The sequence below is a fragment of the Hemibagrus wyckioides genome, linkage group LG01 (assembly GCF_019097595.1).
Source record: "Hemibagrus wyckioides isolate EC202008001 linkage group LG01, SWU_Hwy_1.0, whole genome shotgun sequence".
Taxonomy (NCBI): Eukaryota; Metazoa; Chordata; class Actinopteri; order Siluriformes; family Bagridae; genus Hemibagrus; species Hemibagrus wyckioides.
In genome coordinates, this window is record NC_080710.1 from 8,392,263 (window position 1) to 8,406,488 (window position 14,226).

A 14,226-nucleotide genomic window follows, 5' to 3' on the forward strand; every position below is an offset into this window, starting at 1 on the left:
CACCCTATAGATGCCTTGGTTTTGGTAATCAGCTAATACTTATTGTAGCTGACAGATTAGGTCTTTATAACAGTTTTGAACAGTTTTACTACATGCCTGTAATTTTTGTCCTTTAGATACAGATTGATAAGTCTTTGTTTTTACTATATAATCTGTACACTGACAATTTGTTTTCTCATACATTTAGGTTTGGGATTTAGCATAACTGGAACACAGCAACAAATATTCAATAATATAAAAAGATATACACTCCTATAGCCTTATATATACAATTCTCGTGTTATTTGTTTAGGTTTCGTTTAAAGTGTAAACCAAATAGTGTATATAGAAAAATGTATAGGAGCCAGTATGAACTCTTGTAACCCCAGCTTCTGTTGTGTTGTGCTCTTATTTGGTTGGCTATGATTCAGTGCTTAGTTGCGACAGATGTGGGTACTTTTTGCTTTGTTTTTTTCTGCATTATTCACTGTTTTCACATCAGCTTAGCAAATCAGGTCAAAGGGCTCTCAGCTGTTTCGTGTCAGCAAGAGCAGACATCTGAATCTGAGCAGTCATCTTCCCGGCATCAACTCTCAGTTGCTTTCAGGAAAGCACAGAGATCTCAGGGATATCAAGGACATTTTTATGGCTTTGTGCTTTTCAAGCCCATGTTAATCATGACCGAAGAACAAATAGTAACGTTACTATGATTACTATGATCCTGCTTTAAACAACAAAATGAGCTAACTCTGGAAACTTTCACTGATCTCTTTTTCAAGGATTTTGTTTTTCAAACAGAAGTATTAATATGACTATTAGAATTGAATAAATGAACAAAGAAAATACACATTTACTAACTGAAATCAAAAATAAAGTTGAGCACTTCTGTAACCTTTCAAGGATTTGATACTAGAAGCTCCTGGGGTTTGTGGTGTCAGAACTTTACTTGGTAAATGTCATACAGATTTGATAGCCAGATAGCTTTCTGTATTATTTCTCATAGTAGCTAGTTTCAATGTGCTGGTCTGTCGTTTCAATTATAAAGGCATTTTGTCTTTCATGTGAAAAGCTTTATCAGTACTGCTGGATGAGAAAATAGTGTTTATAGTTTTTACCAATGATATGAATTTAATATGACACTGAATCCAGAGTTGTGAAGTTTTTTAATCCTTTAAAAAAACAGTCTTGAGTTTTTCAGTATTTTCTGTGTTGAGACATGTGCTTATGGTTGTTTTGTCTGATTTACAGACACTGGACAGGTAGAGCTGCTTTGTGTGAAGGGAGCATGTAAGCAACTATCAGCATAAAAAGGGGAAAGGCAGATACTAAAAAACAGACCTGAGGAGACAATTCCAGACTTGCAGCATTTGGCATATGTCTAATTGTATTTCTGTCTGTTCTGGAAATGACTTAATATTATAGTGAATAAATATTGACTTCACCATTGACATTAACATATAATTGACTATATAAAATATGGACAATTTAAAAAATATTTTCAGGAATAGATTGCACGAGTGAGGAACTTGTTGAAAGATGCATTAAGCACCTCAAACATGACAGTTTCACACAGAATACCTTCTAGCAGTTGATTCAAAATAAATTGTTTAATGCCACCTATATAACAACTCACAAAATGCAGTGCCCAATAAGATCCATTTGGAAAGATGAATTAATTTGTGGTAAGATAAATCAAGGGCATGTTTGCCTCACTTTTTCAGGGTATTGGTTAGGAAATTCCCACCACCGCCCTGTGTGTGCAGCGTTTGTTCTCTTTGTGCTTTCTGAGTACTCCAGTTTCCTCCTTCAATCTAAAGATATGCAGGCTACTCTGTCCACAGTGTCTCCTGTCTTGTACTTTAAGTCCCATGGGATAGACAATGTAGTTTTATTTGGAGTGCTTTTAATTGTGTTAATCCCTGATATAGCAGTCACTGTTCAAGGTACCAACAATAGATGCACTTTTTGATCAATGTTGGCATGGCAGATCATAAAAGACCAAAAGTCTGGTCAGCTATTGAGGTGTGAAACCATTCAACGCTTTACAGGTCAATAGTACTATTTTATAATCAGTGTAAAAGTGGACTGGGAGCAAATTTAGTGTGGATAAGATAGGAGTGATGTGGTTATATCTTCTGGTTCTAATTGATTCTAGCATTCTGGATTAACTGGAGCTTGTTTATTCACCTACTGAAACATCCATATGAGATGAAAAAAGGCTATCACACCAAGGTCTTTTACTGCTGCACATGGTGAAACAGAAAGGCCATCCAGAGGTACTATGTAATCATAGGTCTTACTTCTAGCTGGATGTGGTCCTAGTACTTCTGCCTTGTCAGAGGTTGGAAGAAGTTAATAAGCATCCACTGTCCTTTAACAAATTCTTTAAACCTATTAAGCTGGTGCCTCTCGCCTGGTTTACTGAAACATATAACTGTGTGTCATCTGCATAACAGTGGAAGCTAATACCATGTTTCCAAATAATTTAACCTAGAGTTAGCATATATAAGGAAAAAAGAGAACCTTGTGTAAAAAAGGTTACCAAACATTACCTTGGTATGCAAAGTCAAAGTTTGCAAAGTTTATATCTATAAACTGATAACGATCAGTCAAATAAGATCTGAGCCGGAAAATGGCTGTTCCCATAACTCCAACAACATTTTCTATGTCTATCAAGTAGAATAATATGATCACTGGTGTCACTAAAGTTAAGTATCACCAGCAGGCAAACACAACCCTGATCAGAGCCCAGTAGGTTATTCACCACTTTAACCAGTGCTGTCTCTGTGGAGTAATGAGGACTAATTTTAGACTGATATATTTCATAAATGTTATTCTTATGTACATATGAGCATAACGGCTATGCTTCAACCTTTTCCAGAATCTTGGAGATAAAAAGGCAGTTTGATGTTGGCTTATAGTTGGACAGCTGACAGGGGTTGAGGTCAGGTTTTTCAGTCATTCAATCCAGGCTCCCTGCAACACAGAGTAGGATACGAGAAAGTACAGAAAATCGATGGATGGATGGATAAATGGATGGATGGATGGATGGATGGACAGACATTTCATGGGCTTTCTTTGGGGCTTTTTATGGCGTATGGTCTATGAGTTTTGTGTAATAGGAAATGCCCCTGGTGGTCCAGGACTCTTTCACCGCTGCAGTCTGGATTAAATCCCTGGGGAGGAAACTGACTTAGCCACCGAGGGTTTAACTCTCAGTGCAAGTCTCAAGCTAGGATAAAATGGGAGGGTTGCATCAAGAAGGGCATCTGGTGTAAAACCAGATTACACAAATTACTTAAGAGTAGGATATTTAAGTATATATTATTTCCAGTATTCATTATTAGTATTTCATTATCTCTTTGCCAGTAGGTTAAGACTTGACATAAATGTTTTTTTCCCTCTATTTTCTCCTTAATATCTGTAATGCCCAATTCCCACCCATCAGGCAGCTCTCTTCTGTCAGGCAACAGGTACCAACCAGGGAATCACATGTAAAGGCTATCACCTGCTTCCTCTAAACCACATCTTTGCAAATTGCTGTGTAGCACACTCAGATGAAAGTGCTTTCTGCCCTTCTGAATGCCCACAGATGCATATGACTGGCAGTTGTTACTGTGATTGACAGTGGGACAGAGAGAAAGCATAACCAATCTCCAGACAATAGGGTGAATGCTTTCCTGTTGTGCCACTTGGCAGTATAGATGGATTTTTATGAAGACATGGACCCTAGATGCATGCAAATTAACAAAAAATGGTTGCAGGACACCAAAGGTTTGCAAAGGTCATTTCAGTCTCTGGATCTCTCTGGATCCACAATAAAAACCTGAAGTCTTAACTGTACAGGGGTTTCCACATTTGCAACAGAAGAATATAAAGGAGCTATAAATGATCTGCATGCAAACATAGAAGACTTTCAAAAGACTTTTACAGAAGACTTTCAAAACGTTTACTTAAAAATTATTTACCACGCACATAGATTGGATTAGTTTGGCACATAATTTGATTAATTTGGCAATAATTCTGGAGTCGACTAATTCTTTGACATATAAAGTTTAGTTCTTTTGATCAGTGATATATGTTTTATTTATTTATATCTACTTTCATGTCATGTACAGTAGGCATGACAACTTTTGTGTCCTTCACTCAAGGTTATTGGGTTTGGAGGCTATTAACTGGTTTGTTGCCCTTTTCTACACAGAAGCATACAATAATAAACAAGTAAACAATGTTACATCTATTCAGTCTTCTTAGTCTTTAGTCCACTCCATGGCACTATCTAGTGGTCACTCTATCAAACATTTTATTGAAATAAATCACAGCCTTGATTAACAGTCTATACAGACTCTTACAACGTTTTTTTCATTGCTGTTTAATAAAACTAATTTGTAATTACTGTATATTTTCATTATGATTCACTCACTTTTTTCCACAGATGTTTAATCTTTGAATCATTAGACTACCCCCTGAAACACCAGCAGGGCTTGACTATTATAGTAGCAAATATCATAAATATTATTTGATATTTGCATTATTGGGTGGTTAAATTATTTGAAAAGTTAGAGGACACATCAATTACATGTTTGTTTTACTTTTACACTTAAAAGAAGTTTCAGATATTTCACAATTAATCAGACACCCAGCCAATTATATTCTGGTGTTATTATTCTCTTTTGCTTTATGAACAGTAAGAAATCAAAATAAGCCCTAAAGATTACTTGTATTTTATAATTACTCTTTAAATAAACAAACAAGTCCTAGGTTGTGATCTAAGAATTTGTGATCTAAGAAATGTTTACTTTAGGTCTTATTTAAAGCTTTTAAAAAGATTTTTTTTTTTTTGACAAACTTTATCAAATTTCCTCATACTGTATATCAGCCTAGAACTGGGCAAGTTGAAAAAATCCTATTTATGAAGTTTGTATGGTTTTTCTACAAAATGTTTGGTTGACCAAATGCAGGTTATAATAATTTCAATGGGGTAGTGGTTAAAAAATAAACGTACTCAAAATGTTCAATCTGTTCTTTATTTTATGCAAATTGAAGACATTAAGGACATACAGGACGTAACATAATTTATAGGCTCTGTATGACATAATTAGCCTATTATGAAGACTGTGGAAATATTGGGATCGTCTTGTGCAAATAAAGCATTTTTATATTTAATAGTCATTTAGAGTGGAAAGTTATTTTTGTGCTATTTAGTTGATGTAGGTGTTGATGTAGGTCTCATAAAGAGAGGTAAGCTGGTCCTTCAGGTTTTGGGCATAGGGGTCCAGTTTCTCCCTCAGGTCCTCAGCATAGGGAGCCAGACCCTGCTGAACCAAAGCAGCTCTCTCAGCAACCTTGGCCTGAAGATCCTCAGTCAGAGGGGCCACGGTCTTCTGGAATTCCTGCAGATGCTGATCTACCTTCTGTCTGATTTCATCACTGTAGGGCTCCAGCTTGGACTGCAGCTCCTTCACTTTCTCCTCCACACTTCCCCTCAGCTCCTCCGTCTTCTGTAGCACAGTAGTTTTCAGAGCTTCAGAGTCAAAGGACTCAGCGTAGGGAGCCACAGCTACTTTCAGCTCCTCCACTTTCTGCTGAATTTGGGTCTTCAGATTATCAGAATAGGGCGCCAGTTTGTCCTTCACAGTGGTCAGATCCTGCTCGAGACGCTCTTTAAGAACTTCAGCCTCTTTGGTGATTTTGGTCATGAAGTCCTGGGCCAGGGGGCTCACTTGTTTCTGAAGAGTCACAGCATACTCACTGGCCACATTGACACCTTCTGTAATTCTAGTACTATGAAGTAAAATAAGGAGAATCAAACATAAATAAGAAAGGAGGACTTGAGACACAATCAAGAGAGTATACACAATTCTGTTAACTTACTTGACTTCCTGGCCGAGTTGAGACTCTCTAATCATTTTTAGTGTGTCCTCAGCAGTGTGTGTTGCCTTGGCGACATAGTCCCAGAAAGCATCAGTCAGTTGCTCCAGCTGTGGTTTGGGCTCATCAGCATAGAACAAGTTGGCTTGGCAGCCTGGTGAAGGAAGCAAATAACTTCAGTTGGATTAAAGGATACATTCATATATATATATTCCTGAATGTGTTGAATGATGCGCTACCAATATATACTGTATATAAATAGCTACAGAAATTTAAATCTAAGCTATAAAGTTACCTGTAAACACAGCCAGAGCCAGTACTACAAAGACCTTCATGGTTCTTGGTTCAATTCTGTAAAAAGTGGTACAGTATGCATTTATTTATAATGTATGTGATAAATTGCATAAATATGTAGACAGGAACAATACAATCAATATAACAACATAACAGTACCAACAATATAAACTTTCTCTTACCTTTAGCTCTTTGCTCTTTAGATGCCAGCAGTGAGTGGGGCTGTTGTAGATGTCAGTATATATACTGGAGAGAGGTGTGTGTTGTATTGGAAAACCCAAAGTCCAGGAGGCAGTGCACTGCTGTCAACAATACTCCACATCATAACCACCGTAGACCATTAGTTATCACAGAGCCTAAAGTTCACTTAGCACCCTGATAGATGTCTGACTGTCATGGCCTAATAAAAGGTCAGATAACATGCAGACATGGGTAAAGGATCAGTGATTAAATTAAAGCTATCCTGAATTTAACAGTACGTTATTTTTTTTGTATTTAAATACAAAAATGGTATCAGTGATGAAAATATTTCTTTAGTCCTCGTTGTTTTTATGTAACCCTATTCATCATAAACCATTATTCATTTCACTTAAATCAAGACCTGTTTTTGGCCTGATACATGATATGATAATAAAGGAGGCTCATTTGAACTTCTTCTTTGTGCCAGCTGGAGTCTTGAACTTTGAGCCCACAAATCTAGCAGGTTGTACAAGTTGTCTGGGTTTAACACATTTTACAATAACTTAAATCCAGATATTTCCAAAATGTATTATTTAAAGCTGTAGCTGTTTGTCAAATGTAGATTTTCAATAGTTCTTCATCAGCTTAAGCCCAGACTCCCAAATCTAGATCTACCAACCAACAAACTAATAGCCATGATCAGAATGGTGATATGTATACAGCCTTATATTATAATTACTTTATTATGACATATTAATTATGTAATATTTAAATGGATCTATATGTAAACCTGTACATCTACTATTTATGCAGCTGTCTAAGCCACTCATGGGGTGGGACAGCAGTGCAATGCATGACATCATGCAGATACAATCATGCAGATACAGGCCAGTAGTTTCTGGTATTGTTCAGAATGCAGAAAAAAAAAAAATTGGTATCAGACAGGCTGGTTTGAATATTACTACTACTGCTGATCTTCTGGGATTTTCATGCCTAGTACAAAAAAACAAAGGGATGTTTTACGAACACCTTAAATATGCATTTCACAGGTTCTTATCTTAAGGATTCCTCAAGCCAATCATATATATGTATGTCTTAAGAAAAATATAAATATATTTTCAAGGTTCGTATATGGCTCAGGTGGGGCCTAGTGGTTAGCATGTTTGCCTGTCACAATGGGGGCTCAAATTCTTCTGTGTGCCTGGAGTTTGCATTTTCCCTTTGAACTTTGGGGATTTCCTCTGGCTACTTTTTTTGGTTTCCTTCCCAGTCCAAGGACATGCATTGTAGGCTGATTGGCACTTGTAAATTGTATATAATGTGTGAATGACTGTGTGTAATTGTGCCCTCTTATGGGTTTGCACCCTGTACAGGGTGTCCCAGAATCCTCTAAGATAGGCTCCAGGGTCCCTGAAATTGTGTAGGCTAAGTGCTACAGTACATGGATGGATGGGTGGTTAGATGGATGGATGGATTGAAGGATGTATGGATGGAGGGATGGATGTATGGATGGAGGGATGGATATATGCTTCATATTTGTTTTGAGTCTGCAGATGATCAATGTGTTCAGTACTATTAACAACTGTAGTGCTGCCCCACTGAGAACACCAGGTGTGACTGCCGTCTTTGATTTTTAGTGCTACTCAGTCTATTCCTAAGCAAGAGAAATCAGATCCATCCTGAAACAGAGACAGGACCAGAAACAGGGGCAGTACCTGGTCACAGACTGTTACCATATCAGGGGAAGGTAACAAGCATATACACAGGTATATGAGAATAATCAGAGGCAGATGTAACTATTGAAAAATAATCAAGTCATCAGACAACACATACAACAATACAACCTGCATTCAATCTCCCCAGCTCTTTCCCATTATTCAGAGATTACTGACCATTTATCATGACATCCAGTAGGTGTTAGAATCAGATTTATACAGTGATGATTGCTTGCAAAGCAAAAATAGTCCATCTCGTGCACTTTGTCTTAACAACCACCGTTCTAAATCCCTAGCAAAGCAATTGTCCTCAAAGAGGGTAACTATATACATACGCTGATGACATTCTGTGTAAGGATGAGTGAGCTACTCAGACATGTGAGACTCTGATGGTTAGTGTAGCTGATTGCTAGACTGTCTGACCAAACCAACAAATGACAATGATTCAGATCTTACACTAGAGGGCCACACAGCCCCATGCAGCTGTGGCACCATGCTGCTCCCTAGCCTTATTCTGGAAAAGTCTGTGTCTCAGCCTCACTCACAGAGACAAGTGCAAGAATCTGTTGTACTATTTGGGGTTGGTAAGATGATAACCCATTTCTAAACACAAGAAGTGACTCTCTCTGCTCGCGTATCTTTTTGAGGTAGGAGGTTCTTTGTGGTCTGTCTATATGTGTGACCCTGTGTTGGACTGGCGACCTGTCCAGGGTGTACCCCTGCCTTTTGCCCAATGTGTGCTGGGATAGGCTCCAGCAGATCCCCGTGACCCTAATTAGGAATAAAGCGGGTATAGAAAATGGATGGATGGTTCTTTGTGGAGATTAAAAAACAGTGATCTAAAGTGTTGCAAAAACTTTCTATTTGGTTGTGCTTGGTTTTATTATTCTTAAGTATGTGCATTCTCTCTCTTAAGCTTCTTTGGTGGCAGCTTTAAAGCTCAACCCTGGAACACAAGATAGAGTTCATGGCTGCTTGGACCCATATGTCATAGATGACTGCAATAACCACACTTGCCCTGCATGAACCAGATTGGCAGAGAACTGAATGAGCTTCTGCTAAGAGCATGTTGTTGACAAGTTCTACCACAGAGCAAGCAATGTGGGTAGACTGGAATTATTTTTAACTGGCTTGCCAGTTCTCACAAGAACATCATCATTCTATTGAGCACTTGGGCAGTGCCCATCTTGGGGTAGTGCTTCATCTGGTGAGGCAATCAACAATTCAATATAGCCATCAATGGTAGGCATGAGACCCATAATTACTTGCTTCTGATGCATTATATTAGCCAAAATACTACAAATCTCAAGCATAGTTGAGTTCTCTGTATAAATCCTTCTTTAATACTTTCAGAAAACTGCTTGTACTGGAGAATAGCAAATCATGGCAGAGGAGACTAGAGTAGGCTGTCCTCAGCTTTGGAGAGCAGGTTACCAGTAGTTCCAACAGTGGTAGCTTCTATAGTATATATGCCTATGATCGTTCCTCTCATTTCCCAAATAACATAATAGCCTACTACTTGTGAAATGATTTTCAGTCCACTTTCTGATAAGAAGATCATCTGAAAACACTGGCACAAAATGTTTTGTTGTAGTCTTCTTGTTTTTTTAAGAATTTCTCACATACTATCAACTTCACAAGATTTGTGAACATCCTTTATTAATTTTTGTTTGCAAATGCACTAATAGCTGCTTGCTTTTATATATTTAGCGTAACATAGCTGATTTGAACACCAGAGAACCAATCGTAGGCCCAGAATATTAGATTAAATAAATCTAGTAGACTAATTTACAGATACAGAAGCCATTTAGTTTCTTTTTTGCAAATAACAAATATTTTATACCTTCAGTTTGAGAGATGTTTTATTACAGGACGAACACAAGAAAAAGACATATATTATTGCTTCAGTCACACATTCCATGGTTTTAAAAAGTGTCCACAAGGATAAACACTACATTACTTTGGCAGCACGACATTAATACATAGATAAATCCTAGTACTGATGTTCCCATGATCCAGTCAGGAGAAAATTCTTCATCAAGTTAACACAGCTTGTTATTTTTTGAATACATATTATAACTGCAGAACAACAGTTTTGTCAGTTTTCATTACTGTAAAAACATAGTCCAATGAGTGAAAACTGGTTTTTGGAGTGTTTAGTTGGTGTTGATGTAGGACTCATAAAGAGAGGTGAGCTGGTCCTTCAGGTTTTGGGCATAGGGGTCCAGTTTCTCCCTCAGGTCCTCAGCATAGGGAGCCAGACCCTGCTGAATCAAAGCAGCTCTCTCAGCAACCTTGGCCTGAAGATCCTCAGTCAGAGGGGCCACGGTCTTCTGGAATTCCTGCAGATGTTGATCTACTTTCTGTCTGAGTTCATCACTGTAGGGCTCCAGCTTGGACTGCAGCTCCTTCACTTTCTCCTCCACACTTCCCCTCAGCTCCTCGGTCTTCTGCACCACGGTACTTTTCAAAGCTTCAGAGTCAAAGGACTCAGCATAGGGAGCCACAGCTAGTCTCAGCTCCTCCACTTTCTGCTGAATTTGGGTCTTCAGCTCATCAGAATAGGGCGCCAGTTTGTCCTTCACAGTGGTCAGATCCTGCTCGAGACGCTCTTTAAGAACTTTAGCCTCTTTGGTGATTTTGGTCATGAAGTCCTGGGCCAGGGGGCTCACTTGTTTCTGAAGAGTCACAGCATACTGACTGGCCACATTGGCACCTTCTGTAATTCTAGTACTATGAAGTAAAATAAGGAGAATCAAACATAAATAAGAAAGGAGGACTTGAGACACAATCAAGAGAGTATACACAATTCTGTTAACTTACTTGACTTCCTGGCCGAGTTGAGACTCTCTAATCATTTTTAGTGTGTCCTCAGCAGTGTGTGTTGCCTTGGCGACATAGTCCCAGAAAGCATCAGTCAGTTGCTCCAGCTGTGGTTTGGGCTCATCAGCATAGAACAAGTTGGCTTGGCAGCCTGGTGAAGGAAGCAAATAACTTCAGTTGGATTAAAGGATACATTCATATATATATATTCCTGAATGTGTTGAATGATGCGCTACCAATATATACTGTATATAAATAGCTACAGAAATTTAAATCTAAGCTATAAAGTTACCTGTAAACACAGCCAGAGCCAGTACTACAAAGACCTTCATGGTTCTTGGTTCAATTCTGTAAAAAGTGGTACAGTATGCATTTATTTATAATGTATGTGATAAATTGCATAAATATGTAGACAGGAACAATACAATCAATATAACAACATAACAGTACCAACAATATAAACTTTCTCTTACCTTTAGCTCTTTGCTCTTTAGATGCCAGCAGTGAGTGGGGCTGTTGTAGATGTCAGTATATATACTGGAGAGAGGTGTGTGTTGTATTGGAAAACCCAAAGTCCAGGAGGCAGTGCACTGCTGTCAACAATACTCCACATCATAACCACCGTAGACCATTAGTTATCACAGAGCCTAAAGTTCACTTAGCACCCTGATAGATGTCTGACTGTCATGGCCTAATAAAAGGTCAGATAACATGCAGACATGGGTAAAGGATCAGTGATTAAATTAAAGCTATCCTGAATTTAACAGTACGTTATTTTTTTTGTATTTAAATACAAAAATGGTATCAGTGATGAAAATATTTCTTTAGTCCTCGTTGTTTTTATGTAACCCTATTCATCATAAACCATTATTCATTTCACTTAAATCAAGACCTGTTTTTGGCCTGATACATGATATGATAATAAAGGAGGCTCATTTGAACTTCTTGTTTGTGCCAGCTGGAGTCTTGAACTTTGAGCCCACAAATCTAGCAGGTTGTACAAGTTGTCTGGGTTTAACACATTTTACAATAACTTTAATCCAGATATTTCCAAAATGTATTATTTAAAGCTGTAGCTGTTTGTCAAATGTAGATTTTCAACAGTTCTTCATCAGCTTAAGCCCAGACTCCCAAATCTAGATCTACCAACCAACAAACTAATAGCCATGATCAGAATGGTGATATGTATACAGCCTTATATTATAATTACTTTATTATGACATATTAATTATGTAATATTTAAATGGATCTATATGTAAACCTGTACATCTACTATTTATGCAGCTGTCTAAGCCACTCATGGGGTGGGACAGCAGTGCAATGCATGACATCATGCAGATACAATCATGCAGATACAGGCCAGTAGTTTCTGGTATTGTTCAGAATACAGAAAAAAAAAAATTGGTATCAGACAGGCTGGTTTGAATATTACTACTACTGCTGATCTTCTGGGATTTTCATGCCTAGTACAAAAAAACAAAGGGATGTTTTACGAACACCTTAAATATGCATTTCACAGGTTCTTATCTTAAGGATTCCTCAAGCCAATCATATATATGTATGTCTTAAGAAAAATATAAATATATTTTCAAGGTTCGTATATGGCTCAGGTGGGGCCTAGTGGTTAGCATGTTTGCCTGTCACAATGGGGGCTCAAATTCTTCTGTGTGCCTGGAGTTTGCATTTTCCCTTTGAACTTTGGGGATTTCCTCTGGCTACTTTTTTTGGTTTCCTTCCCAGTCCAAGGACATGCATTGTAGGCTGATTGGCACTTGTAAATTGTATATAACGTGTGAATGACTGTGTGTAATTGTGCCCTCTTATGGGTTTGCACCCTGTACAGGGTGTCCCAGAATCCTCTAAGATAGGCTCCAGGGTCCCTGAAATTGTGTAGGCTAAGTGCTACAGTACATGGATGGATGGGTGGTTAGATGGATGGATGGATTGAAGGATGTATGGATGGAGGGATGGATGTATGGATGGAGGGATGGATATATGCTTCATATTTGTTTTGAGTCTGCAGATGATCAATGTGTTCAGTACTATTAACAACTGTAGTGCTGCCCCACTGAGAACACCAGGTGTGACTGCCGTCTTTGATTTTTAGTGCTACTCAGTCTATTCCTAAGCAAGAGAAATCAGATTCATCCTGAAACAGAGACAGGACCAGAAACAGGGGCAGTACCTGGTCACAGACTGTTACCATATCAGGGGAAGGTAACAAGCATATACACAGGTATATGAGAATAATCAGAGGCAGATGTAACTATTGAAAAATAATCAAGTCATCAGACAACACATACAACAATACAACCTGCATTCAATCTCCCCAGCTCTTTCCCATTATTCAGAGATTACTGACCATTTATAATGACATCCAGTAGGTGTTAGAATCAGATTTATACAGTGATGATTGCTTGCAAAGCAAAAATAGTCCATCTCGTGCACTTTGTCTTAACAACCACCGTTCTAAATCCCTAGCAAAGCAATTCTCCTCAAAGAGGGTAACTATATACATACGCTGATGACATTCTGTGTAAGGATGAGTGAGCTACTCAGACATGTGAGACTCTGATGGTTAGTGTAGCTGATTGCTAGACTGTCTGACCAAACCAACAAATGACAATGATTCAGATCTTACACTAGAGGGCCACACAGCCCCATGCAGCTGTGGCACCATGCTGCTCCCTAGCCTTATTCTGGAAAAGTCTGTGTCTCAGCCTCACTCACAGAGACAAGTGCAAGAATCTGTTGTACTATTTGGGGTTGGTAAGATGATAACCCATTTCTAAACACAAGAAGTGACTCTCTCAGCTTGCGTATCTTTTTGAGGTAGGAGGTTCTTTGTGGTCTGTCTATATGTGTGACCCTGTGTTGGACTGGCGACCTGTCCAGGGTGTACCCCTGCCTTTTGCCCAATGTGTGCTGGGATAGGCTCCAGCAGATCCCCGTGACCCTAATTAGGAATAAAGCGGGTATAGAAAATGGATGGATGGTTCTTTGTGGAGATTAAAAAACAGTGATCTAAAGTGTTGCAAAAACTTTCTATTTGGTTGTGCTTGGTTTTATTATTCTTAAGTATGTGCATTCTCTCTCTTAAGCTTCTTTGGTGGCAGCTTTAAAGCTCAACCCTGGAACACAAGATAGAGTTCATGGCTGCTTGGACCCATATGTCATAGATGACTGCAATAACCACACTTGTCCTGCATGAACCAGATTGGCAGAGAACTGAATGAGCTTCTGCTAAGAGCATGTTGTTGACAAGTTCTACCACAGAGCAAGCAATGTGGGTAGACTGGAATTATTTTTAACTGGCTTGCCAGTTCTCACAAGAACATCATCATTCTATTGAGCACTTGGGCAG

General features: G+C 38.5%; 2 protein-coding genes across 2 annotated transcripts; both read right to left on the bottom strand.

The window, feature by feature from the left end:
- Positions 1-4,992: 4,992 nt before the first annotated feature.
- On the bottom strand, positions 4,993-6,424 carry LOC131355844 (apolipoprotein A-I-like). The gene is made up of 4 exons (XM_058394377.1): positions 6,327-6,424; positions 6,146-6,201; positions 5,854-6,004; positions 4,993-5,763 (listed from the first exon to the last, which is right to left on the bottom strand). Exons 2-4 carry the CDS (start codon positions 6,183-6,185, stop codon positions 5,181-5,183), a joined length of 774 nt encoding a protein of 257 aa, XP_058250360.1. The 5' UTR covers positions 6,186-6,201; positions 6,327-6,424; the 3' UTR covers positions 4,993-5,180.
- Positions 6,425-10,104: 3,680 nt separating this feature from the next.
- Positions 10,105-11,429, bottom strand: LOC131356556 (apolipoprotein A-I-like). The gene is made up of 4 exons (XM_058395672.1): positions 11,336-11,429; positions 11,155-11,210; positions 10,863-11,013; positions 10,105-10,772 (listed from the first exon to the last, which is right to left on the bottom strand). Exons 2-4 carry the CDS (start codon positions 11,192-11,194, stop codon positions 10,196-10,198), a joined length of 768 nt encoding a protein of 255 aa, XP_058251655.1. The 5' UTR covers positions 11,195-11,210; positions 11,336-11,429; the 3' UTR covers positions 10,105-10,195.
- Positions 11,430-14,226: the final 2,797 nt, after the last annotated feature.